This window comes from Kogia breviceps, chromosome 3, assembly GCF_026419965.1.
Source record: "Kogia breviceps isolate mKogBre1 chromosome 3, mKogBre1 haplotype 1, whole genome shotgun sequence".
Taxonomy (NCBI): Eukaryota; Metazoa; Chordata; class Mammalia; order Artiodactyla; family Physeteridae; genus Kogia; species Kogia breviceps.
Genome location: NC_081312.1, coordinates 180081711 through 180109173, shown reverse-complemented (window position 1 = coordinate 180109173; position 27463 = coordinate 180081711). Strand labels below are relative to the sequence as shown.

The 27463-nt window shown below is 47.9% G+C and overlaps 2 protein-coding genes across 2 annotated transcripts in view; one reads left to right on the top strand and one right to left on the bottom strand.

The window, feature by feature from the left end:
* Window positions 1-263: 263 nt before the first annotated feature.
* On the top strand, window positions 264-9666 carry UCMA (upper zone of growth plate and cartilage matrix associated). Its single transcript, XM_059059236.2, has 5 exons — window positions 264-405; window positions 742-807; window positions 891-986; window positions 4363-4461; window positions 9227-9666. Exons 1-5 carry the CDS (start codon window positions 348-350, stop codon window positions 9322-9324), a joined length of 417 nt encoding a protein of 138 aa, XP_058915219.1. The 5' UTR covers window positions 264-347; the 3' UTR covers window positions 9325-9666.
* An 11849-nt stretch (window positions 9667-21515) lies between these two features.
* Window positions 21516-27463, bottom strand: part of MCM10 (minichromosome maintenance 10 replication initiation factor) — a 33540-nt gene continuing 27592 nt past the window's right edge. Inside the window, exons 17-19 of the mRNA XM_059059173.2 lie at window positions 25950-26095; window positions 22261-22303; window positions 21516-22174 (exon numbers count right to left, since the gene is read on the bottom strand). Coding sequence (XP_058915156.1) covers window positions 22091-22174; window positions 22261-22303; window positions 25950-26095 — 273 coding nt within the window. The 3' untranslated portion in view covers window positions 21516-22090. The remainder of the gene's footprint in view (window positions 22175-22260; window positions 22304-25949; window positions 26096-27463) is intronic.

Sequence of the window (27463 nt, the reverse complement as noted above, 5' to 3'; positions counted from 1 at the left end):
GGCTGGGCATTCCAACAGCAACTCCTTGGGTGCGGATCTTGGAAAGGCCGCTTCAGAACTGTCCCGGCTGAGGCTCCGATGACAGACTCTGCTTCTGTGAGGTTTGCAAGGTGCCAAAAACATCTCCGGTGCTCTGGCAGGAGCGGCCAATGGAAGTCGCGGCCGGGACCCCTCCCACTCCCTGCTCCCCGCCCCCCACCGCCCCCCTCAGAGGCATCCCAGCTTCCTGCCTCTCTCTCTCCCTCCCTCCCGATCGGCCTGACACAGAAGTGAGGACCTGGTAGCCGCAGGATCTGTAGAACCCTCTCTGTCTGTAGTTCCCAGACAGAGCCTCGGCCTTTGCAAAGATGGCCTGGAGACAGCTGTTCCTGATCTCCTGTCTCTCGGCCGTGGTGCTCCTGTCCAGTGAGTATGCGGAGGTCCCAGGATGGCCGTGGTGTTAGGTGAGGCTGCTCAGGTGCCAGGTAGAAGGGGCACCTACTCTTAAGAAGGCTGTACCTGGGAGGGGGGGGTGTGTTTGAGTGTGTGCGTGTGTGCGTGTGTGTGTGTATAACACAACACAGTACAGAGAAACCAGCACGCTTGGTGGTTTCTTGGGGAAGTTGGCTGTGTGGCTGGTATTTGAGGCATCCACGTCTCCAGGGCAAGTCACAGCCCTGGGAAGGACTGTCCTGGCCTGGCTCAGGGTGAGGGCTCCTGCTGGGGTGCGGCAGCCCCTCGCGCTGTGCTCTCCTCCCACAGTCCTGCGGGAGGGGACTGCTGTGGCGGCGGGCACCAGGCGGCTGGCAGGACAAGAGGTGCAGGAAGGTGAGTGCCGGGGCCACCCAGGGGCTCCCGAGGTAGCCCTGGTGAGCACGTGCCGGTTGTGACCGGCTTCTCTCCGGTTTCAGGCGCGGAAGGGAAGATTTTCATGCAGGAACCAGATGCGTTGAATTTCCTCAAGAAGCGAGGCAAGCGGTCCCTCAAACCCCGAGAAGAGGTCAATGGTAAGGGTGCCAGTGGCCTGCCTTCCGCTCTCGCCTCGCGGTCCTTCTCTCTCCCCCAGCCAGCCGGGCTGCGGGGACCGCCGGGGACTGAGGGCTCAGCCTAGGCCCTCGGGTCGCAGTGACCGCAGCTCCGAATTAGAAGTTACATCACGTTCCCTCGACTGTAGGTCAGTCTTTGATTGGCTGTGCTGTAGGGGTAAGAAGCAAAGAGGACAGGGCCACACTGAACGCACTTAAGTGCTGAATTGCATCTCAATTTCTGAAAGTTAAAAATGTTTAAGGTGGGGGGCGGGGGGCACTTCCCTGGCGGTCCAGCGGTTAAGACGCCCTGCTTCCACTGCAGGGGGCACGGGTTCCATCCCTGGTCGGGGGCGGGGGGGACTAAGATCCTGCATGCCGCATGGCGAGGCCAAAAAAAAAAAAAATGTTAACGGGAATATCTATGTTCGGTGGAGAGGGGACACAGTAGCTCAGTGTGTGCTTTTCAGGTAATTCAGAGACCAGCAGGCCAGAGACCAGCACTGTAAGCAGGGAAGCGGGCACATGGGACCGGGAACTGGAAATGTGGGTTTGGTGACAGCTTTGTTGCTAAGTGGCCTTGACCACTTCTTCTCCCTGGGCCCGTTTCCTTATTGATAAGCCCCTGAAAACGTGGTGTTCACCAGCAGTGTTCTTTTTTTCCCCTAGTTTCTTTTTTAAAACATCTTTATTGGAGTATAACTGTTTTATAATAGTGTGTTAGTTTTTCCTTTACAACAAAGTGAATCAGTTATACATATACATATGTTCCCATATCTCTTCCCTCTTGCATCTCCCTCTCTCCCACCCTCCCTGTCCCACCCCTCTAGGTGGTCACAAAGCACCCAGCTGATCTCCCTGTGCTATGCGGCTGCTTCCCACTAGCTATCGATTTTACGTTTGGTAGTGTATATTTGTCCATGCCGCTCTCTCAGTTCGTCCCAGCTTACCCTTCCCCCTCCCCATGTCCTCAAGTCCATTCTCTACATCTGCCAGCAGTGTTTTTAAAAGTCTTCACTTCCAATGTATTTGGCAGGCTTTTGAGCTCAGAAGTATGTCTCCTTGTCAGCCTCAAGTAGGCCCTGGTATCCCCTGCTTGGCAGAGATCCTCATTTCCATGACCTGCCGACCCTTGAAGGGATTTGAGTTTTCTGTCCTTGAACGAGATTCTTCCAAGGACTCGGCTCTGACAGACTCCGAGTCCAAGGCCTGATTCATTACTTATGTGTCTGTCTGAATAAACTCTTTGTGCCTCGCAGCACACTCAGCAAGGTAACTTGCTCAGTGAAAATAACAGCACTGTTTTCAAATGATGGGCAAGAAGTGAGATGAAAATGCTTGGAGATGAAATTCCCTTCTTTTAAAAAATTTAAGTGGAGAAGTACAGCCACACTGGGAAAATCTCCAGGCCTCACACGATTTGGGATTTAAAGGTTAGCAAATGTCAAGAAACACTGAAAAGACTGATGGAGTCCGGGCTGTTCTTGACGGATATGAGAGAAGTAACCTTTCGGCAGACTCCCAGCAGGGAGCCTGCATGAATTTAAGAGGCAAACAGTTTCCATTCTCTAAGTGGATTCAGAACAATGAGATGCACGATTAAGCCAGAGGTCTGTCACCCGGGTTGGAAGCTCGGGGGTTTCAGTCCTGGGACCCCAGGACAGCCCGGTGAACACCTAGGATGCACCTGAGTTGATCTGCTGTTACCTGGTCAACTCCGGTGATGGGTAGAACAAGGCCCAATTATGTCTGAGGTTCAGTTAAGGCAACACTTTGCTAAACTTGAATCTGGAACCAGAAAACAGGCAATTCCTATCTCTAAGCTTCTGCCAGACTAAAGATGTGTGAGGGCAGAAACGGATGAACCTAGAAACTTATTTTAGGTTGGAAAATCTAAAATCTAGAGAGGTTTCTTGAGGGGGCTACATTAGAGCAGATGAGGGACAGCCGCACCTGCTGGGGAGATGTGACCTCGTAGCTCAGGTGAGGTTCCCTCTGGTAAAGCTTCATGTTCAACAGCCAAGGAATGTTTACGTGTTCTCAGGGACAGTTTTCAGTTATCACTGGGGGTATTTCTCCAACCAGAGGTGTACCTTCAGCTTTATAATGTGAAACTGGGACTCCTCATAAAAAAGTTTTACAGCCAACTTCACTGGAATGCACTGCCTCACAAACTAAGGGATACCTGAGGTTGGTATTTTCATCAGGGAGTTCACCTGATCACCCCATATCCTGTACTAGTTATCTACTGCTGTGTAACAAATGAGCCCCAAATCTAGCAGCCTAAAACAACCAACATTCGCTGTCTCAGTTTCTGGGGTCTAGGCCCAGCTTAGCTGGTGGCCTCAGGCTCAGGGTCTCTGTGGGCTGTAGTCAAGGTATTGGCTGGGGCTGCGTTCATTTCAAGGCCTGACCGACAGAAGATTCGCTTTCAAGCTCACGCACGTGGCTGTTGGCAAACCTCAAGTCCTGCTTGACTACTGGCCAAGGACACCAGATCCTGCCATGAGTGGGCCTCTCCACAGGACAGCTTACAACATGGCGGCTGGCTTCCCTCCAAGCAAGAGCAAAAGCGAGAGATAGACAGATAGGCAGACAGACCGACGAACCCCAGACGGAAGCCAGTCTTGTTTGTAACCTAATCTCAGAAGTCATATCCCATCACTTCTGTCATATTTTGCCCATCAGAAGTGAGCCCCTAGGCCAGTCCGCACAAGGGGAGAGAATCACCTACAGGCACGAATCTCAGGGTCATCTCAGATCCCCTCGACCAGGACCACAGCCAGCATCACGCCCCGTGGCAATTTCTATCACAGCCGCCATAATGCTGGGTGTAATGTATTTTCATATCTTTCTCCTCAAGTGGAGTACAGGCCTCTTAGGCAGAGGGACAGAATCTTTCGTACTTGACTTTTTCATCCCAGTGCTTTAGCATATATTCTGGCCATGACCGGAGCGCCAAGATGCTGAATGGACTCGCAGGTTAATGAATGGGAAATCAAGTTGGATTATTCCCTCATAGAATTCATTTCTACCATCAGATTCCTAGCTTCTAAGAGGCCCAGCAGGCTTGGATACACCATTCACTTTACACCTGGAGCTAAATGGCTGCACCTTTTGGGGGTCTGTCCTCTCACTCCCAAAACGAGGCAGTTGGACGGGACGCCCCCCCAGGCCCCTCAGGCTTTAAAGTCTGTGTCAGGAGTGAACCATTTCAGTGAAGCCCCACTCTTACCCCCTCACCGACAGCCCCTTCCGCACCTGATGAAGTTTCTCAGGCCGAATGACTAGTGTCCCCCTAAATGCGTGCGGCTGCCCCTATTCTTGGGGGCAACTCTCGCCTCTTCCCCTCCCCCAGCGGAGAACAGGCAGAAGCTGCAGGCAGACGAGCTGCGGAGAGAACATATCGAGGAGCAAAGGAACGAGTCGGAGAACTTCGCGGAGGAGCAAAACGACGGTAAGAGCTCGCGGGCCGGGGACTCCGGGCAAGTGGAGCTTTGCAGGAGAACCATGTGATTTGCCTGTACTTATCCCTAAATTGTAACTAGAGGAGGAGGGAGGTAAGAGGAGCTCTACTTTCAATTCGTATCTACGGGAGGCTCGGGGAAACAGGGAGAGAGTCACAAAAGCGGCTACAGAACCTGAGAAGAAATGGAGGAGGACAGAACACCACTGGCTTGGAGACTGCGGGGCTGGGGGAGTTTTCGGTTGATCGTATTTTTCTCCTCCTACTTGGGTGTGTTCTGTCTTAGCACCTGCACTCGTGGCTTAGTTCCCGTTAGAGTTGGGTTGGGAGGAGTTCAAACTCACTTTCAGGGGCCTTGGATTTCCATCCATGTCATGGCTCTAGGAACTGCCCGTCCTGGAAAACCTAGGCCTTCACTTACCTAGCTATTATCATCAGCATCGGGCGACCAGTGGAAGCGAACCAGGACAAGTGGAGTCACAAGGCTCCGGTCACGGGGGGCCCTGCTCCGTACCCTCCCCACCTCCAGCGTCAACAGCTACAGCCCACGGGGCGGCTCCCCTCACCCAGAGCAAGTTTCTACGGGGTTTGCGTGTCCCCTCACCCACGGGCCGCGAGCGTCTTGTTTGCAAAGCCTTGACCTTTGCCTCTGTGTCTCTCGCCAGACAGTCAGCACACCTCATCCCCACCCTCTGGCCTTGGGAGACAGGGCTCCAGCCTCCCCCCAGGAATGCTTGTTTCAACCAGGCCTCTGAGTGTGGGGGAGGGTGGAGGGGGAGGAAGGCTCTGCCTTTGAACCCCAGCCTCCCATGGGGGATGGGATTCGACTTGGTATCTATTAAGTGCCCTCAAGGGTCACCTACAGCAAAAAATCCATAGAACAGGTAATAGGGATCAGACCAGGCAGGCCAATGTGTGTTTTTATTCCTTTTTTGGTCTCTTCCGAAACTTCAAGATTGAAATGCTTCCGAGTAAGTTCCTGGATGCAGGTGAGCTCGGACAGGAGACCCCAGTTAAGGTGACCTTTGTTAGAGAGAGTCTGCAATTTCAGTTCCCAAGTTGTCAACCCCTCGCTTGCTTGCTCTGGTCGACTTGGGAGGTAATATGCCCTTAGGGCACCTCTTAGCGGAAAGGACGCCATCACCCGTTATTAGGGGGCTGCAGGCCACGCCCATGGCCTTGCGGGTGGCACCTGGCTGAGGCCTGCAGACAGGTGCGGGGCAGGACCCCAGCAAATCAAACGTCCTGGGGAAAGCTCAGACTGTTGTAATTCAGAGGCAAATACTTCTGTTAAAGATTTGTTTACCTTGGTGGACAGCTTGGGGAGAAGCATTTGGGGAGAAGCATTCAGAAAATGAGAAGGTGGCCTCTAAAATTCCTTCAGTGTGTTTTTTTTTTTTTTTTTTTAAACTCACAGTATTAATCGCAGCATTTTATTTTGTGCATTTTTAAATGTTTCAGGTCCAAATCCCTAGCATCTGGATGAAAAACATTCAGTTTTCCCTCCCACAACGGATTAGAATGAGGGGTTAGGCACCTGAGGGATGCCAGGTCCTCCAGCAAATCCAGAGGAGACTCAGGCCAGGGGCCTCAGGCCTTGGCCACAGGGGAAGAGGTTGCAGGGCAGGGCACAGGCCTTCGGGGACTGTAGTGACAGCCGTTGTCACCGGCTGAGCACTTGCCCTGCCAGACGTTGTACGGAACCATGTAATCCTTACGACCAGCATCTCAAGTCTTACAATTTCCATTTTACAGTTTTAAAACCGCAGGCTTAGAAAGGCTACATGAATAACCAAGGTGACGTAGGTAGTGCAGGGTTTAAACGAAGGCGAGTTTGCCAGCAAAGCCCACGTTTTTGTACCGAAGGAAGACCAAATGCGTAGAGGTCTTGGAGAGGTTCTTCAACGCAAGGACCGGCCCACGTGAAACTCACTTCAGCTTCCCGCCTTCCCTTGTCTCTGCCCCGGAACAGACCCCGCACAGAGGCCAGGTTGCCGGAAACCTCCACCGTGAGCAGCGCTCAGAGCCCTTCTCTGAGGCGCCCACATTCCCCGTCGGTCAGGACCCCGGGTTCAGTTAGCTCTCTCGATTGACAACGTCACCTATTCTCAGAATCCTGGAGAGCAGCGGATTATCGCTATCTCCCCGAGGTACCTGCTGCATAAAAGCGAATGCTGAGAGATACCACGGGTGACAGGAAGGACTTGGGTTTCCAGTGGAGGAATTTTAGGCAGGTGGTCTGAAGGGAGATTTCTGGACACCAGTGACCTTGCTGAGGGCCTGAAAACCCCACCTTAGTCAAAGGCCCCTCTCCCAACCCACCCAGGACACTGGCCCTTGTCTGGGGAAGTGGGAGGGGGGTGGTTAGAGTCTCACTCAGCTCTGTCATGGCTCCAGCTTGTAACTGTACTCAAAACCACCAACTTCAAGGCAAAAATAACTGAGTTCTGCCTCCAAAAGCTCAGGATAAACAGTGTTGAACTCCCACTTCTAAGGCCTACGTGGTAGCAGCCCGGGTTTGCTTCCACCTTCAAAGCCAGAAGCCCGGGTCAGGCCATCCCAGGCTGGCTGCGTGACGCCTGGCCACAAGTGGTCCCTACACGAAGGCTACAGTGTCCAGGCCTTGGGTCTTTACCAGCGAGACCTTCCCTTTGTCTAAATGAAATGGTCTAAGAAGAGTCTGGCGCGACCTGGGAAGAAAAAAATCAACTTCTATGTCAAAATCACGCTCTCAAGATTGGCCAAGGGTAGCTGCTCTACGTGGCCTGAGAAAGGTCTGAATGGCCCAAGGCTAACAGCCCGGCCTGACCCTGAGCTCCAGGTTTTCTCTGAGGCACCAAGTCCCTACGAGGATTCTCAGCACCCAGGGTAGCGCCAACCCCAAGCTCACGTAGAAGGAAACATGCCCAGCAGATGTGGCTCCTGAACAGCCCGCGGTCACAAGGGCCCGACCTGTTGCAGGCGCCCGGCTCTCACAGGCGCTAGGGACCACGGGGACGCCCACTTCCTCCACATCCCGAAGCCACCAGGCTGTCTTGTCTGCCCAACGCCACAGAGGATGCGAGTCACTAGAACCAAGTCAGGGTCACAGACTTTTTGGTGAAGCCCACATTTGAGAAAACAGGCAAGGAAGACGTTTTGAGTTTTGAATCCTTGCTATTATCCTCTATTAACTTTGTCTCCTCTCAACGTTTTCTCCAAATACTCAAAAAAAAATTGTGGCAAAATATCTAGAACATAAAATTTGCCACCTTACCTATTTTTAAGTGTACAATTCAGTGGCATTTAGTACATCCACAACCATCACCATTATTTATTTCCAAACCCCTTGTATCACCTCAAACAAACTTTGTACCCATTATGCATTAACTCCCCTCTCCCCACAGCCCCTGGAAACCTCAAGTATATTCTCTATCCATAGGAATTTGCCTATACTACATACATACAGAAGAGAAATCACACAATATTTGTCCTTTTGTGTCTGGTGTATTTCACTTAGCATGTTTCAAGGCTCATTCATGTTATAGCACATATCAGAACTTCATTCCTTTTTATGGCTGAATAATACATACAGACATATCTATACATTCCTGTCTGTCTATCTATGTCTGTCTGTCTATCTATCTTTCTATCTATCTATCATCTCACATTTTATCTATTCATCTATTCTTGTTTTAAGAACGGTTGGGTTAATGGTAGTTCTGTTTAACTTTTTGAGGATGCTTTTTAAACACCGATAGCCTGGGGATATCTGCTCGTGCTTTAACGGTACCTAACAGTGAGTGACAGGCAGTCTTGAATTGGCATCAGGAGCCTAATTCTGTAGCTTCACAAAGGTGTTATTCAGAAACAGGTCTTATCAAAGACAGAAAAATCAGGACCTTCTTATTCATTAAAAACTCCCTTCTGCTCTTTTTAGCCTTTACTATGACACATTTCAAACACACGGAAAAGTATATAGTATAGCAAACCCTCATATAACCACCACCCAGAATCGGGGATGATCAAGACCTTCCTGCACTTGCTTCCTCCACCCCTTTCCCCAGTGAGCTTTCAAAACACAACTTGAGTTTTAAAGCTAAGAAACAGTAAGAAGGAACACCTGACCCTTAATCCCATCACTCGGGACTGACAATCACTTCCGTGAGTTTTTCAACAGTCTTGTTTTTCTGCTGCTGTGATTTTGGATCCTGTCTCAGTTGGTGTGTCTCTGGGCCAGTTTCTGCACATGGCTCTTTGCCCTTCGCTGGCTGTACAGGGCAGGAGCACTGAACTGAAGGCAGGACCCCGGTCTCGCTGGCTGTACAGGGCAGGGGCACTGAACTGAAGGCAGGACCCCGGTCTCGCTGGCTGTACAGGGCAGGGGCACTGAACTGAAGGCAGGACCCCGGTCTCGCTGGCTGTACAGGGCAGGGGCACTGAACTGAAGGCAGGACCCCGGTCTCGCTGGCTTTACAGGGCAGGAGCACTGAACTGAAGGCAGGACCCTGGTCTCCGCCCTGTTGGCAGTCAGCTGTGTGACGCTTGCCTATCTGGGCCCGATCTGTAGTAAAACGAGGCCTTTAGATTCGGCGTTCCTCTCGGGCCCTTCCAGCTGGGACATTCTGCCTGTCATCCGTGCACGCAGGCACAGTGGTTCATGTCACGTGTCACAGGCGGCGGGGGGTGGGGGTGGGGGGTCTGTGGGTGGACTCGGTGGCTGCCGCCAGATCAGAGCCGTCCATCCTCACGCGACGACTCCATCTCTCGTCCCCAGAACAGGAAGAGAGAAGCCGGGAGGCCATCGAGCAGTGGCGCGAGTGGCATGGTGACGGCCTGTTCCCACCCTATCTCTACAACCGCCACCACGTCTGACCGCAGCCCGACGCACCCAGAAGACGGCACGGCACCGGACACACCCGCCCACCCTCGGTACTCGGGCACCTCTGCTGCACACAGACAGGCCCCTTCCCCGGGCCTCAGCCTGGGGCCCTCTGTTCTCGTGGACGGAGACGCCCTGGCTTGCGCTTCTGGGCAGGTGAATTTCTGAGGTGAGCCAAGGCCTGCGGGGCTTCACCCCTATGGTGGTTTCCCACTGCTTCGCCATGGTTCCCACAGGGGGGCTCCTGGCCCATTGAACAGTGAAAGAATCACAGTAGAGAGAAAGGATCACGTGTCTGCTTATAGTTTATGAATAAAAACGCCGAGTCAACACTCCGTACCCTCGTCTGCTTGAATCTCACACTGAGCCGCACCAGCTTGTCCCCCCCCCCCCCCCCCAGGTGACACTGGGACTCTCTCCGACTTGGGTGGCGGGAAGCTTGGACTCAGGAGCACTGCTCACTATGTCCGCAGCCTGTCTCAGCGGTCACGTGACTGGAAGGGCCCTGCTAATGCCATTGTTTGGGGAAAAAAAAACCATTCTCCAAGCCCAGGTGCTTCTTATGTCTCTGAAAAGAGTCTTAAGGTTCAACGGTGGTTTCTTAATGGCATCGCTCAGAGGCCAGGGTAAGAGCAAGGCCGGCTGTAACCAAAACTAGACAGCAGATAAGGTTTAGCTTTAGTATCATCTCCTTTTTCTTCATAGTATTAGTTTGCTAGAGCTGCCATAACAAAGTGCCAGAACTGGGAGGCGTAAAACAAGGAGCATCTCTTCTCTCACAGTTCTGGAGGTGAGAAGTCTGAAACCAAGGTGTGGGCAGGGCCACACTCCCTCCTAAGGCTCCAGGTGAGGGTCCTCCCTTGCCTCCTCCAGCTTCCGGGGGCTCAGCTGTCCCCTGGCTTGTGGCGGCGTCACTCTAGTCTCTGTCCTCACCGTCACTCGGCCTTTTCTCCCCATGTCTCCACACGCTCTCCGCTCTGTGCTTCTGTGTCTCTTCTTATAAGGACAACAGTCCTTGAGTTAAGGGCCCACGCTACCAGCCTCACTAACTTGATTACATCTGCAAAGACCCTCTTTCTAAATCAGGCCAACACTCACAGGTCTCAGGGGTTAGGCTTCCGCGTATCTTTTTGGGGGAAACAATTCAGCCCAGAGCCAGTGCCCTTTCTTCTGTCCCAACGGCTGTGCCTTCCTGCCCCAGACTCTGCACTCGGCTGCCTCCAGCCTTGCTCCCAACTGCCTTCAGGAATTCCACACTAAGAACGCAGACAACTCAAGAACAGCCTAAGTGGGCACCTCTGTGGGGTCAGCTCTCGAAGACAAAGCGGACTCCGGGTGAAGCATAAGCACCCACTCCCGGCCATCTCCCTGCCCCGCTGCTGGGCCTCGCACCTCCCCCTTGACTTGGGTCCCAGGCTGGCTGGTCCAGCCTGCTTTGGAGGCTGGGTTTCCAGAACAGTAAAGGGCAACTTTGTTTGGAGGAAAAGCTGCTCAACTGTAGTAAAATCCCCCACCAGAGGTGGAACACTTAACTAGATCTGGACACTGTGCAATGAATGCAAAGTAATTTTTTAAAAGACCGGGATAAAATCCTTAAAGACATTTAGGGATCAAGCAATAACGCACATTCCAAGGCACCTCACGTAGAGCCAGCACTTTATCTGAAACCAGGCTGTCAGTGAACACCCCACCTACACGAGCCACATTTTCCCACCGGCCGGCCCCCGCCTCTGGGCCTGTCTTCAACACACAGGCTCTTCAGGAAGCCCGCTGCTCCCCTCAGCTCCTACTACAAGTAGCAGGAGCTTCAACTTAGAAGGTGACAGCAGTGGAAGAAACTGGCGTGAAATAAAAACTCTGCAGATGCCTCAATATCTCATTACTGTTTCTTCTTATTACCTGGTGAGACTGAAATTATTTGGGAGGAATGAGTATTCCAAAGTTTCGGAGCGTAAAGCTGAACAGACCAAAAGGGAGTTCTGCCGTCTGTCCTCCATCTCTGCCATCTCTGGTCTACACTGGAGGAATCAGTCAGCTTGAGGGGAACACAGGTCAGAGATGGTCCTCTCTGAACCACAGGGCAGGAGCCTCACACACGCATCCCACCCGCTTCCTACCGCACCCTTGAAAGGAGCAGGCCAGGGAGCCTTAGCGAACGGGCCAGAGAGACCCCTGGTCCAGGGTCTGTGCTCTCGGGGGCGGGGCTCCTCATGGAACCCGGCCACACACACAGATGGGAGATTCTTGCTACAGGCACGTAGGGACCACAGCGACTCTCCTCAGCTCGGTGACTCGGGGAAGCGAGACACAGGGTTCTTGTGGGGCAGGTGCCAGTTCTGCTGACCGCTAGCTCAGGTCCTGGGTCAGGGCTGCCAGCTGCTGGGCCAGTAATCCAAGTGGGCCTGTGCTCTACCTGCATGAAATGCCCTCTCGGTTGACCAGGAGCCAGATGCCAAGCCGGAAGATCCAGCCCCTGCCCGTTCAGGTTGGTAACCCCAACTGACGAGGGTGTGCGTGTGTTTTCACACGCCCAGATGTACAACAGAGAAAAGGCAAAGCGCTGCTCTCTCACCTCAGCCAGGAAAGGAGCCACAGTGGCTCCTATGGTGACAGTCATACACCCAACGCCTTCCGGCAGGAGGGCCAGGAACCAGGTACACCGCAGCCGATGGAGTCTGACTCAAGGCCATACTCTGCAGCCACCTGGCTCCAAAAGCCTGCTGCTTACACAGGAGGGAACGCTGGGGCCATATAGATGTCAAATACCAAGAATGGTATCGGTGAGTGGCTGGTTTAAAAGAAAAACAGCCTTTCCTTGTTTGTTCAAGAGCCAGGCTTGGCATGTCAGCTCTAGATAAAGAATTCTGGCAGAAAGAAGAATTCTATTACCTCGTTCTACCCCATCCTTAACAAGGGCCCCATTATACCTCAGGGTTTTAGAATTCCTTCACTCAGAACCAATTGCAGCCATTTCCTGGGTAGGGAGAAGGATGCCAAAGGAAACATGACCGGAATCTGGGGAGATGAATTTCATAGGAATTCGTAACGGAGGATCTATATTTTCGGAGACAGCCTTTGTCAAAAGGATGGCCTTTGGGACATTCTTCTAACTAACTCTTCTCTGTTCTTTCCTTACCATCCCCAAGTCCTTTAGGGGTTCCAGGTAAGTGGTTGAAAACAAATTTTGTCAAACGATGAATTGGGGCTTCCCTGGTGGCGCAGTGGTTGAGAATCTGCCTGCTAATGCAGGGGACACGGGTTCGAGCCCTGGGCTGGGAGGATCCCACATGCCGCGGAGCAACTGGGCCCGTGAGCCACAACTACTGAGCCTGTGCTCCACAACAGGAGAGGCCGCGATAGTGAGAGGCCCGCGCACCGCAATGAAGAGTGGCCCCCACTTGCCACAACTAGAGAAAGCCCTCGCACAGAAACGAAGACCCAACACAGCCAAAAATAAGTAAATAAATAAACTCCTACCCCCAACATCTTCAAAAAAAAAAAAAAAGAGAATTGTTGAAAACTCATTATTTTTTTCCACTAATTTTGTATGTTGTCATTTAATTTTCTTCTTCACCTTCTCCTTCTTCTTTTATTTTTTTGAGAGTTGTGTGTGCTCCAGGGGAGATTTTGTAACTTATTATCATGTGCCTTTGTTTACCTAGATTTCTGGAAGGAGGTGGTAATTTTCCTAAGACCCAAAATGATTTAAAAAAATTTTTTTTAAGTGTCATATGCTTTTTAAAAAAATTTAGTTGGGAAAATTCATTTCTAATTCCTTTTCAACCATTACGTTCTAATTCTTCGGTAAGTTTTTCATAATTTAAACGTTCTTAAGGGATTTGTACAAAAGCAAACTGGTTTAGTATGGATAGTCTAGTTCACAACTGTAACTGGTATACTCTGTGATCTTACAGTGTACTACCACTTCAAAAAAAGTTTTGTCCACTTTCCACGTTATTTTGATTTTTTTAATTAAAAATATTGTGCATAGGTAATGTATACACATGACTTAAACTTTTCACAGGACAAAAAAGAATTCAATATCTGTTCCCTGTCTCCCAAAGAAAACCATCATCCCCAAGTCTAGCATCCTTCAAGTGACCTGTGCACATCTAAGTATCCAGCTATACTTCTTTTCCATTTTTATTTTTAAACTTTAAAATTCATTTTTGACCAGTGATGCCTACTTTACATATTAAACTAATTTCCTACCACTGAAAACTGTACAGTAATTTACAGTTTAGCAGTTTTCATAAAGCCTTCTTAAAGAAAAAGCTTCCTATGGGAACAGCGATATTTGAGGGGACATGCCTGAAAACAACACTGATTTAATACATAAAGCGAAAGTGAAAAATACTTTTCTAGATAATTTCTCATTAATTTAGACCCTGTAATAATGAGTTTCAAATAACACACTAGTGAGCCTGAACCATTCAGTGTGTAGGCTCCCAAATTAAAAACTTTCTATATAAAATGACAGCGTCATTAATATGAGGCAGTGACATCCGGGAGCCCTCAAGTATGATTTTATTAGCTCATGTTTGGTTGTTTATCATGTACCGAGCACAGAATTGTAGTAGCAAGGTGCAAGATATTTTCTATTCTGTAAGCGGATTTAGATGATAAAAAACCCAAATATACCGTTAGATTGGTCCCTCGAAATCACTGCTGAAAAAAAGAATAGTACATTCCTTTAGTAAGTCACTGAAGACAGCTTTTCTTGTACCTTTAACTCAAAGCGCACGAATGACACACAGTTGGACGCTACTTTTGTTTTGGCAAGATTAATAATTATGTAATAAAGTCAGCATCACCACCTGAAAATGTACTTAGCTCAGGACTTGAATCCACTTCCTCCTCTCAAGGTTGAGCCCACTAATGCTCAATTGATAACATCACTCCAGGGAATAGAAGAGAAGACAAACAAAAAAACCACACCATTATTTAGAGGTCTTGTCCAACCTTACTCAAAATACTTCCTTGATACTTAATGGTGAAGGAAAATGCTTTCCTCCTCAGACTGGGAACAAGAAAAAAAAAAAGTCATACAAACAGGAAATGAAATGTTAAAACTTCTCAGGCAACAAGATCCCATATGAAAATCCTAAGGAGTGTATAAAAAAGCTGCTATACTAGTAGGTAAGTCTGGCGTGGTCCCGGAACACAAGGCCAATAGACAAATACGCACTGTATTTCTGTATACTAGCACGTATACAGAATAATAATTGGAAATTACAATGGAAAAATTGCCGTTATGACACCATCAAAACTATTTAAAAATAAAGACAAAATATATATATATGATCTGTACACTGAAACCACTAAACATTGCTGAGAAAATTAAAGAAGACCCAAATAAATGGAGAGACATATTCATAGATACAAAAATCTTAACATTAAAGATTAAACACAATCCTAATAAAAATTTCAGCAGGGGGCTTCCCTGGTGGCGCAGTGGTTGAGAATCCGCCTGCCGATGCAGGGGTCACGGGTTCGTGCCCTGGTCCGGGAAGATCCCACATGCCGCGGAGCAACTAAGCCCGTGAGCCGTGGCCGCTGAGCCTGTGCGTCCGGAGCCTGTGCTCCGCAACGGGAGAGGCCACAGCAGTGTGAGGCCAGCATACCGCAAAAAAAAAAAAAAAAAAAAAAAAAAATTCAGCAGGGTTTTTGGGGTAGAAATTGATAAGCTGATTCAAAAATTTACACTGAAACGCAAAGGACCTAGAATTGCCAAAACAAATTTTAAAAAGAACAAAGCCGGAGAACTAACACTGCCTGATTCCAAGACTTATTATATAGCTACGGTTATTAAGACAATGGTACTGGCAGAAGGAATGACATCCAGATTAATTTAACAGAACTAAGTCCAGAAGTAGACCCCAAAATGTATGGTCAACTGATTTTTGACAAAGGAGTGAAAATAATCCAACGAGGAGATTATAATCTTTTCACTGAGTGGTGCCATAACAACTAAATGTCCATTTGGAAAACAATGACCCACAACCCTTACCTCACAGCTTATACAGAAATTAACCTGAAATGGATCATAGACCTAATAGTAAAAGCTAAAACTATATTAAAAAATTCTATAAGAAAATCTTTGTGATTTTAAGGCAGGTAAAGATTTCTTAGCTAGAATACAAAACACATGAACCATAAAGTGATAAAATGGGCTCCACCAAAATGACAAAAATGCTCTTTGAAAGACACTGTTTAAAAAAAAATGAAAAGGCAAGCCACAAATTGGGAGAAAATAGTCACCATACATATATCCACAAAAAGCACTTGTATCCAGAACACAGAAAGAATTCTTACAACTCAACCCAGTAAATAAGTAAACAGATACGTCACCAAAAATGATATACCAATGGCCAGCTGCACAGGAAAAGATGTCATGAGGGAAATGCAAATTAAAACCACAATGAGATCCCACCATACACCCACCAGAATGGCTAAAATGGAAAAGACTGACAATACCAAGTACTGGTGAGGATGTGGAGCAAATGGAACTCTCATGAATCATTAGTGGGTATGTAAAAGACCACTTTGGAAAACAGCTTAGCAGTTTCTTACAAAGCTACACATACTTACCAGAAATCCCACTCCTAGATATTTACCTAAGAGAAACAGAAACACATCCAGAGAAAGACTTATATCTGAATATTGCTAATGGCTTTATTCATAACAGCCCCAAACTGGAAACAAGCGAACCCAAATGTCCATCTACAGGTGAATAAATAGTGACATATCCATACAGTTGAAATACTCAACAATAAAAAATGAACTGTGGACACAGGCGATAACATGGATTTATTTCAAAATATGCTGAGTGAAGTGTAAGAGTACATTCTGTATGATTCCATTTATATGAAACTCTAGGAAAGACAGCTCTCAACAGATTATAAACAGATCAGTGATGGATGGGACCAGGGCATGTGGCCTGACTGGGAAGTGGCAGAGGCAACTGTTTGGGGTGGTGGGAACGTTCTCTATCTTGCTTGCGGTGGTGGTCACGTGGATGTATAAATTCATCAAAATTTACCAAACTGTACACTTAAGATGTGTGCCGGGCTTCCCTGGTGGCGCAGTGGTTGGGAGTCCGCCTGCCGATGCAGGGGACGAGGGTTCGCGCCCCGGTCCGGGAGGATCCCACGTGCCGCGGGGCGGCTGGGCTCAAGTAAATAAAAAAAAAAAAAAAAAAAAAAGATGTGTGCCTTTTGCTTTTAGCCCTTAATAAAGTTGACTTAAAGAAATACCAACAGAGAAGTCTCTGCTCAAGCAACATTACCACAGACTTGATTGCAATCCTGGTTTCTTCCCATATTTTCAAATCACTTAATTTTCTAACCTGCAAAATGGGGACATTCCCAGATCTGGCCCTGTTTGGGGAAATATTACACAGTTGCTCCTCATTATCTGTAGATTCCATGTTTTTCCAAATTCACCTGATTGCTAAAATTTTTAACTCCAAAAGCAATACCTGTGGTGTTTTCGTGGTCACTTACGGACATGCACATGTGCAGACCAACGAGAAATCTAAGTTGTTCTCAGCTGAGGTAGAACAAAGCAACAACTTTTGCTGGTTTCAGTTGTGATGCTGTAAAAAGATGTCCTTTTCATGCCATGTTCATCGCAGTTTTGTGCTTCTTTGGTGTACTCTTGCTGCTGAAAATGGCCCACAGGCATAGTGCGTAAGTGTTCCCGAGGGCAAGAAGGCTGGGATGCACCCTCTGGAGGAAAAGCGCGTGCTGAGATCAGCTTTGTTCCACTAGGAGATACGCTGCTGTCGGCTGTGAGCTCCATGTTAATGAATCGACGATACATATTAAATAAGGTGTCTTTAAACAGAAACACATGTAATACAAGGTTATGTATTGATCCGGTGAAGAAGACGTGACCAGAGGCTCAAGGGAACCTAAGCCTATATTCCCTCTAGGAGCAGTGATTGGGTATCTGCTAGTTTAGCTGGTGACTCTATGAAACATAATTACTGTGAATAACAAAAATCCACTCTCCCTATATTTCTAGTGCTTTCTTCCTTTCTTCGGTGAAATGGCTTTGAGTTTTCACCACCTCGAATACTGATGTCCCACTTTTCTCCAAAATGCAGGTCAATTTTACTGGATACATGGTCTGACTGTGCAGGACATGGCAGGCCTCTTCCCCATTTTGATCTGGAGAGTTCAGCTGTGTGGCTATATTGTCTTTCTTTAATTTTCTAAAATTCCACAGCTTTTTCACAAACTGCTGCCGACTTAGGCCAACTGATTTCTTCCACCTTTTGTGCCTCTCTGTTATTTTCTTTAGATATATCATCCTTCTTTTGAGCGGTGCTGTTTCCAAATCTCTCCTCATGGCATCTGAGATGTCCGTTTTACCTGTAAGAGCAGAGGCTCTGATGGGCTGCTAGCAGTGACAACTTAGGCAAACAGACTTACTCTCCTGATTTAAAAAAATTAATGTTGTCAGACACATTTAATCTCTTATAAACATCAAGCTTTACTTCTATCATCAACTTTTACCCAAGAACCCAATCGTTCAGTCACTGCCTGTCAACTTAGCTATTTATCAACTTGTAATGTTTTTAAGAGTTGAAAACTGGAGAATTTTTAAAAGTGGAAACTTTACATGTTTTAAGTTCCCTTTGGGGACAATTCCACACCAATCATTCAGAAGCTTCTTATTTGCTATTCTGGATCATTGTTATCTACATTAGTTCAGTTTTCCTTTTGTTGTCTGGAAAGGGAAAGTATAGTTTAACAAAACTCAAGAGAAAGATGATTTTCTTTAAAAAGCCACTTAATTCCTCTAAACAGAAAAAGGCATAGGGAATTCCCTGGAGGCCTACTGGTTAGGATTCTGGGCTTTCAGTGCCGTGGCCCAGTTTCAATCCCTGGTCGGGGAACTGAGAGTCTGCAAGCCCTGTGGCATGGCCAAATAAACACAAATAAAATAAACCAAACAGGAAAGGAAAGGAAGAAAAAAAGTCTGTTGTAAAGGTCAGAACATTGTCATGTACGGCGAAGGACATGCCAGTTTTTGTGCGCTAACTTAGACCCCTGTGTGCTTACCCTCTTCTGATGGCCTGTGGTTATGCAATAATCTCTACGTTGCCAAAGGCAGCATAAGAAAAACACACACAGTTTGGATTTATATGAAAGCCTTTAATACACATTGATAAAGAAGGTGGTAGGATTAAAGATTGGCCTCACGATGAATCATATTTTCAATGCAAACAAGTACGTGCCCCCTCCAGCCCACCCATCCCTTCCCATCCCCGAATATTCTAACAACACACACACACACACACACACGCACACGCACACACACAGACACACACACACACGAGGCAACCCCAGTGGAAGCCCCCCAACACCTAGAGTAACTGAGAAGTAACTCTATTATATTTTTAATTATTTAAAATGTAAAAATCAAATTTAAAAACAGAGGGCATCTAGGTTCAGCTCACCCATTAACCTCTGTAAGAATGTTATTACCTGACGTGTACACAATATGCGAGTGGATGTGGACTCTGACAACACCGCTGTGGTTCGAACAAGAACAAGTTTCTTACGCAGGAAGGGGCTCCTCCAAGAGCGGCCTGGCGCTCAGGTCCAGGCAGCTGCTCAGTTGTGACCTACTTCAGATCCACAGCTCTCTTTCAGGTTTATGGGACAAACACATCTACTCAAAATGAGCCACCAAAAATACGAGAATTTCAAGTGCTTTTGGTTCTTTTTGAAACTTAAACATTTTCTCTGTTAAAAATTAAAGAAAAAAACCACACACACCCCTCCTGGAAAGTGAAATACTCCTAAAGATAGAGCTGTAAGGATGTGACCTTAGGGGGCACACAAAGCGCCAGACACAGCACCTGCTACGCACAGAGAGCAGACTCTGATGAAATCTAAGGCGTGTGAAGTTTATTCCTGGCCCTCGGAAACCTCAATCCACCATCTCTCACACCCACCTCATGTCCCTACTATGATACCATCTTGGGGGAAACCTAAATTATTCCTCGCTAGAGTTTAAATCCCAATATAATCATCCTACCAATCGACCCAGTCTTTAAGCGGCGTTCACTTGGGTCAAATGGTGTTTGGAAAATCCGGTCGCCCAGGCAGAGGACTCTCTCCTAAATGGAATTTTCTGGTGGTAACCTGCGTGAGGCTGGACCTATACTTGTACTTGTTTGTTTGTTTGAACAATTAAGAAAACAGTAAGTCCTTGTACTCACAGTGTGTAAATTCCCTCCACCCACCCAACATTCACTGAGCACCAGGAGGGCAGCACTGTGTTTGCACCTGGAAATTGAACCACCCTAAAATACACAAAGCTAGCAGGTGACATGGATAGACAAACCCATTACAGTAAGTTCCCTGCCAGAGCAACGTTCAAATTACAGCGACAACCTGGAGGAAGGAGCGTCGACTGCTCCCAGGGACACTGGGCAGGCGTCACGGAGAGAGCAAGCTTGAGCTGCTTACCTTGTATTTTTCCTTTCCATCGTCACATCTCACAACACAAGCCACGATACAGAGAGGAGACTCCATGTCTCCACGTACCCATGAGCCGGCTTTAACAATTAGTAACTCAGCCGCTTCTGGTTCACCGAAACCCCCGCGGCTGCCTTCCATCCCGTTATTTTGCTCTGAACGCCAGTCCTCGGCATTTGTATCATTTCCCCCATAAACGCTGAGCTGCGTTTGAGGAATGACCTGGAAAGGGTCCTCCATGAGTAACACTCATCTCCGCGTCTATTCTTCTGCTGGTCCCTCTAACAGAGTCATACTCCCTGATTCCCGACTGTGACTCCCAAGCCTGGTCTGGTTCCGGGCAAAGACCCCAGACATGAATGGGTGCCTCCGAGTTGGCGGAACAACAAGACGGAGCTGACCCGGCGAAGCCCCATGCCGCCTTACCTGGAACGCTGACCGCATTCTTCTGGCCCTCGGTCCTCATGAAATTGCTGTTTCTTCGGAAGCATACTGAGCACCGAACGTTTGTACAAAATGGCGGCTACAGCCCACATCCCCATGTGCCCTTAGCAACCTCTGCGGGCGCCTCAGACGGCACGCACGGGTCTGGCCCTACGGGCCCGGCTGCCCCAGAGCTGCTTCCTGTCACCGCCTTCACCTCCCTTGGGTGGGAAGCCTGGTGCATCTGCGCGCCGGGGCCGTCTGCCTCTCACCTCTCCAGAGTCTCCTCTCAACATCCACGCACTTATCAGTTACCTAACCCGGAGCGCTACCCTGCTCTCTGTCTGCAGCCCAGCCTGTCTGTTCCTTTAAGGCCATCCACCCCCATCCACCCCCACCATCACCCTCCCGCTCAGGCCGCCGCTCCTTTCCCTCAAGCGCTGCGAGCCGCCAGCACCGTTCTGCCTTTAGCGCCCCCGCCCCCGGCCCCGCCTCCTTCTCCACGCAGCGGCCGAGCGGCACGACAGCGCCCGCTGCGGAAAACCCTCGCGTGGGTCCCAGCGCACGCGGGACCAGGACCCATGTCCTCGCCACGGCCACGGAGGCCCTGCAAAGTTCAGGGCCTGCGACCCCGCCGCCTCCTCCAGCCTCACCTGCGACCCCGCCTCCTGACCCGCAGCCAGACTCTCCTTTCAGGGCCTGCTCTCTCGGGCCTCTGGGCTCTTACGTGGGAAGCGTAACAAAGGCCGCACCTACTGAGCCCTTGCGCGTGCGGGCCACCTCACGAGAGTGCGCGCCGCCAAGACATCATGGCGCTCGTTTCGCAGACGGGGAGGGTGAGGCTGGGCGCCTCAGCTGAGGCCGCAGAACCAGCGAGCGGAAGGGCTGAGGCTCGGCTGCAACCACGCGGCCCGGGCTGCCCCCCACCCTGCGTCACGCAGCGACCCCCGACCTGTAATTCTTAACGTGTGTGATAAAGCGTGTCTGCAAATCCCAAACTCCAGAGGGTTCTCCTTGTGGGATGCTTCTGTTTTCCAGTCGGGCTTCATGGCTTCTCAAACTTTATGTTTGTTTTGGTTAGAGGTTTCCCTTTCTTTAAGCCATATTTAAATAAAGCCACATTTTTAAATGATGAGATTTTAGGCATTTCCATTACAGAGCTCCACGACATTGTAACAGCACAGAGACCATATAGATGTGAAATGAAATGCCAAGTGGGGTCAGGGACTTGATTTCCAAGAACAAAACAGAGGTAACAGTAGAATCAACAGAAGGAACCCGGCTTTTAATATCAATACAGCAAGACTATATCAAGGGCGACGGTCATCATTTTCTAGATGGCAAAACATTATAGTATTTTTAGACTTTGAGTGCTCAAAGACACATTTCAAGATCATTTAGTCCAACCTTCCTCATTTTACATATGAGGAAACTGAAGCCCAGAAGGTTACCTGAGCTAAATTCATTCTTTTGTCTCTGGGTGTCCATATAAATACCGGAACCTTATAGTGATCAAGAAGCGACACTGCATTCTCTACAACCCAAGAGAGAGAAACACAACTCTCTATCTACCTTCCGGTTTGGGGCATAAAAACTGTGTGAATTCTGCCACCAGTACTGAGAACGGGGAAGACGATGATACCTTGAATTTCCACTTAAAGGTCAATGTTAAATTTGATGTTAAACCAACACAACCGAGGAAGGAGGCAAAGCTGTAGGCTTAGCAAGTATTCATTCTGACTGTGTCAATCAGGAACACGGCCAACTCAGAGCCAATACCCTTGCTTTTCCAGAACCACAAGAAGCAATGGAGGCTGTGGGTACCTGTTTGAAGTCGGGGCTATTTAAGGCTATTCAGGAATTTGGCATGTTCTTCTCCTCTTGGTAACAGGGTTTCTCCTCCTATCTTTGGACCTGTCTTTTCCTAGAAAAATAAAAATAGTTTAATAAGAAATGAGTCAATATTGTTTGCGTGGGTCACTAAAACCCATCACCTTGCAGATGACATACCTTTAACATTCCGTCCCGTTCCCACTTGAAGAGGCCACAATTACTGAAACAGAAAAGATGGGATTGACTCAGCCGTGAGGTTACGGGCCCACACACATGAAGATAAGTGTTCCCTGCACTTGGGGGAAGATCTCCCCCATTTAAGCAGAAGCTGATCAAGGTGACATTCATATTCCAGGCTATGCTCTGTTGCTACTGAAAATACTCCAGTGATTTGAGAAATGGTCTTCAACTCTGCAGTAAGCTAGACACTTCGGAGAAGGAATTTCAAATGGTAGTATAACAGGGCTACACGTGCTATAGGTGATGGGTGTGAGCTTGGTTTCCAGTGCCGGTCACTGGGGAGACCCTTGGATTGAGGAAGCCAGCCTACAGCGACGTGCAGCCCATGGCTCGCCCCTTTTTCTCCTGGTCTGGAACTAAAAGGCTGTGATAAGAAAGGATTACTCTTCCTTCTGGTTTGAATAATCCTCCCCCCCCCACACACACTTTTTCAGTAGTAAAAACAGGGAAGACAGTGCTATCTTGATTTTCCACTCAAAGGTCAATGTTAAATTTGGTGTGAAACCAACACAACAGGAAGGAAATCTTTTCATAACCCAAAGATTTTTCACTCTCTTCACTCAAAGGGCCTGGAGACTCTCATTCTCACTTTTTAGCATGGTAGGTGAATCCATCCCTGAGGAACCACTGGGATGCTATGGGGAAAGCTCATTGTCTATGAAGTTTACGCTGGAGAAGAGAGAGAAACAGAAAAGAAATAGAGTGAAGCCGTGGGACTATGTCTCTCCGCAGCTTTGGATCTGAGAGGGTCCGGGCCGTAGGGGCCACTCCACCAGCCTCATCCTTCCTCCCCATCTGGCTTAGACTCCACTCCCGCCCTGAGCATCAGCTGCCCGAGGACTTAGCCCCGAGCCTCTCCACCACGCTCCCCAGCTGCATGTCTACTGAGAGACTTTCGTGGCCTACGACCAGATCAGTGATGATGTCACGCACAGCTTACTGTCAGGGGTTGGCAGTTATAACACAAGGGCCCAATCCAGCCTGCCACAGTGTTTGTGAGGTTTTGCTGAACACAGCCAAGCCTCCTTGCTAGAGCATCACCTATGGCTGCCACAAGAGCGGTGAAACAAACCACAGTGCCTGCCTAATATATTTACTAGCTGCCTTTTACAGAAACAGTTTGCCCATTTCTGCTCGAGATCAAAAATTGACAAGAGACCAGAGAAAGCAGATGTTAACACAAATAACAGTGCCACCTGGAGGCTGAAAGGCATCGTGCTCTTCCATTTGAGTTGTACTTACTGCTTATCCTCAATGAACACATTTCTCTGATAATCAAATGTTTTACACAAGCTCTTGCTGTTACAATATTTTGGAGAGAAGTCAAATATCAATATACAAATAGCTACTTAGAACAATTCTAACCTAGACTGTAAAAAGATGCACAAACCAGCTCCTGACAAGGTGATGAACGAGCCCCCACCCTCATCCCAAATCAGCTTTGGAGAAACTGGAAATGAGAGTGGAGTTTGGTGTCCAGGAAATAAACAACAACCAAAACGAAATGAGAGAACAAAAAGGTAGTGAGAATATCCTGGTGAAAAGGTGATAGTGAGATTGCCTCAAAGTCCAAAGAATCAACATCATACAAATCATGTCCTTCAAGAATAATGCAATAAAGTTAGAAATTAATGACAAAAAAGATAAAATCAATCCCATATAAATTACTAACTCTTGGGTCAAAAAGGAAATCATCCAAGACATTAAGAAATAATTTTAACTAAGCATCAAACTTTGCAGGTGACTGCTAAAGCAGAACTACTTAGAGGGAAATAGGAGCTTTAAACTGATTTATGAGGGGACTTCCCTGGTGGCACAGTGGTTAAGAATCCACCTGCCAATGCAGAGGACACGGGTTCGAGCCCTGGTCTGGGAAGATCCCACATGTCGCAGAGCAACTAAGCCCGTGTGCCACAAGTACTGAGCCTGCGCTCTAGAGCCTGCAAGCCACAACTACTGAGCCCGCGTGCCACAACTACTGAAGCCCGTGCACCTAGAGCCCATGCTCTGCAACAAGAGAAGCCACTGCAGTGAGAAGCCCGTGCACCTCAATGAAGAGTAGTCCCCGCTCGCCGCAACTAGAGAAAGCCCGCGTGCAGCAACAAAGACCCAACGCGGCCATAAATAAATAAATAAAACGCTGTTGGAAAAATGGTGCCAATAGACTTGCTCAACTCAGAGTTGCCACAAACCTTCAATTTATTTAAAAAAAATTGATTTATGAGGCAACAAGAAAGGTTACAAACTAATAAGTTGAGTTTAAGCTTTTAACTGAAGAATGTACACAAAATGGTACAAAGCAAACCCAAAGAAACAAGAAGTTCATAAAGGTAAGGGTGGAAATCAGGAAAACAGAAAGAAAATCAATAAATGTTTAGAAAACTAAAAGATGGTTTTCTGAAAAGGTTAACAGAATGAAGAGACTTCTATCAAGGTTGACTTTGAAAAAGAAGAAAAAAAACAACAGAACAAAATATAGTAAATACCTATTAATAAAATATAGCAAGTAACAGATTGAAAAAAGTACATTAGGGACAACTAAATGTTAATAAATTTGAAAATCTAAATGAAAGATTCCTAGAAAAATATAAAAAGCTGAAATTGGTAGAAAAGAGACCATGAAATTGAAATGGTAATCAAAGCCACGCCTTTCCTCCCAGAACAGGGCCTAAATAATTTTATAGCTGAGATTTACTAAACTTTCAAGAAATAATTGCTAGTTAATATGTTATTTCAGGAAGCTGCCCAATTCGTTTTATAAGGCTCACATAATCTTGGTTCCAAAACGAGGTAGGTCTACATAAGAAAAGGAAAAAAAAGGTCTAATTCACTTATAAATAGATATAAATATCACATATAAAATATTAGCTAATTGATTATAACAGTGTGCTGAAATAAAAAAATCATCAAGATAAGTCGTGTTTATCCAAGGAATAAAAAAGGAAAGTTCAGCTTCAGAAAAACTTAACAATGTAATGTACCACATTGATAAGTCAAAGGAAAATAAGAAAAGGTATCTAACAACACTCATAGTGAGTGAGGAAGGGGACAGAGAAATACAGACATTAGGAGAGCACTGAACGCACCAAGGACAGTGTTCTACAAACATCCCGAACTGCACAGGTATTACTGAGGCTGTTCTACACGAATCATGCCCCTGAGTAGTCAAACACAGCAGCTCTGCCTCTGTATCCGAAATTCCCCCCCAAAGTAAAAGCAAAAAGTCCCTTAAAACACACATACTCACATATTATAAAAATTTAGACAAATAACTCTTTACAGCAGAGAAAAAAAATTCCCTATCTGAGCCCCCCCACAAACACACATATTTCACCAACCCACCACACATAGGCTCCATTTATTTATTCAACAAACATTTCTGACAGCCTACTATGCACCGGGCACTATATTTAGTGCTGGGGATACAGCTGTGAAAGGGGCAGGGTCCCTTCCCTCCAGGAGCATTGGGGGGATACCCAGGAGCTGTAAGGTGGCACAGAGCTAGGGTGACCCCCCACCCCCGGGGTCAAGGACTGTCCACAGTTCCAAGGGAACAGCATCACATGGGAATTGGAAAAAGGTTCAGGAAGCCTGGACGAGACCAAGAACCCCAGCAATTGTCATACCTGCAGTGCTTTGTGGGGAGCCTGTCGAGGGAGACACTTCTGTTTCCACAGGGACACTTGAAAAACCTCTTCACGCTGTCGTGCCAGTGGTAGTTGTGCTGCATGCTGACACAGGTCTCCAGAGGCTTGAAGTGGGTGTAGGCGCACTGCACAGAACCAGCAGAAAGAAGGCACGTGTCAGGCCAAGAGCTCCGAAGGAGAGATGAGCCAGCCGCCACAGGGGCAGCCTGTCCTGAGAACTTCTGTTCTTTCGTTGCCACCAGGCAGGTGCCGGTGGAGCTATTATCTTCTGGCTGCAGTGATCGTGTGATTTCTTAACTTTCCCCCTACTGATACCACTTTTTCTCACGTTTGCCCCAATTTCAGGTGTAAAATACACGATAACCTTCTGTGCCATCGAGACAATGGCTAGGGCGAAGGAAGAAAAGGACTGGGAAGCTCTAAGTAGTCTTGATTGGTCTGCCCTGTATCCACTGTAGTCCCTGACTGTAAGACAACAGATTACAACCATGGGGTCTATTCAGGAAGGATGATGAGCTGCCCTTTCATTTTCTCTTACAAGGCCACTGAAAAGGATTATAAGCTTATTACTACTCCTATTTCATACACAGCAAAACCAAGACAGATATTAAGAAATTTACTTTTTTTTTTTTTTTTGGCGGTACGTGGGCCCCTCACCGCTGTGGCCTCTCCCGTTGCGGAGCACAGGCTCCGGACGCGCAGGCGCAGCGGCCATGGCTCACGGGCCCAGCCGCTCCGCGGCACGTGGGATCCTCCCGGACCAGGGCACGAACCCGCGTCCCCTGCATCGGCAGGCGGACTCTCAACCACTGCGCCACCAGGGAAGCCCAAGAAATTTACTTTTAATTTTGATCCTTCAAAGGGACTGAAAAGAACAAGAAATGATGGGTGAAGGCTGAAACACAGCCAGACAGTGCAATGTAATTTCGGGTAATCACACTGAGTCTAGATAAATAACTTTTGGCCTTGGCAGCCTCAAAGAGGGCAGAGCAGAGTGGTATGCCAATTGCGGCAGGCAAAATAATCCCCCCAGGATGTGCACACCCTATTCCCTGGAACTTACGAGCATGTTATGTTACACGGCAAAGGGGAATTCAGGTTACAGATGCAGTTACAGTTGCTAATCAGCTGATTTGTGATGAGAGGACCCCACCTCCGGCTGCTGGTTTTGATAACGGAGGAAGGAGCCATGATCCAAGGGATGCAGGTGAGCTCTAGAAGCCGGGAAAGGCAAGGACGTGGATTGTCCCCTAGAGCCTCCAGAAAGGAACGCACCCTACTGACACCTGGATTTTACCCCAGCGAGACCCACTTCTGACTTACAAAACTGTGAGATAATAAATTTGTGTTGTTCTAAGCCGCCCAGTTGGTGGTCATTTGTTACAGCAGCAACAGGAAATGAATACACCAGCTCTGTCCTAATACAGCCACGCTGTCCTATGAAGTAAAAGCTTTGCTGATTCTCCACGGTCTGAACTTTCTCAAGGAGGCTC

Excerpts from the sequence above, each read along its gene's own strand:
- UCMA (XM_059059236.2), top strand. The coding sequence starts at position 348 with ATGGCCTGGAGACAGCTGTTCCTGATCTCCTGTCTCTCGGCCGTGGTG. Across the intron at positions 808-890 it reads AGGACAAGAGGTGCAGGAAG|GCGCGGAAGGGAAGATTTTC; the intron begins GTGAGTGCCGGG and ends CTCCGGTTTCAG. Across the intron at positions 987-4,362 it reads ACCCCGAGAAGAGGTCAATG|CGGAGAACAGGCAGAAGCTG; the intron begins GTAAGGGTGCCA and ends CCCCTCCCCCAG.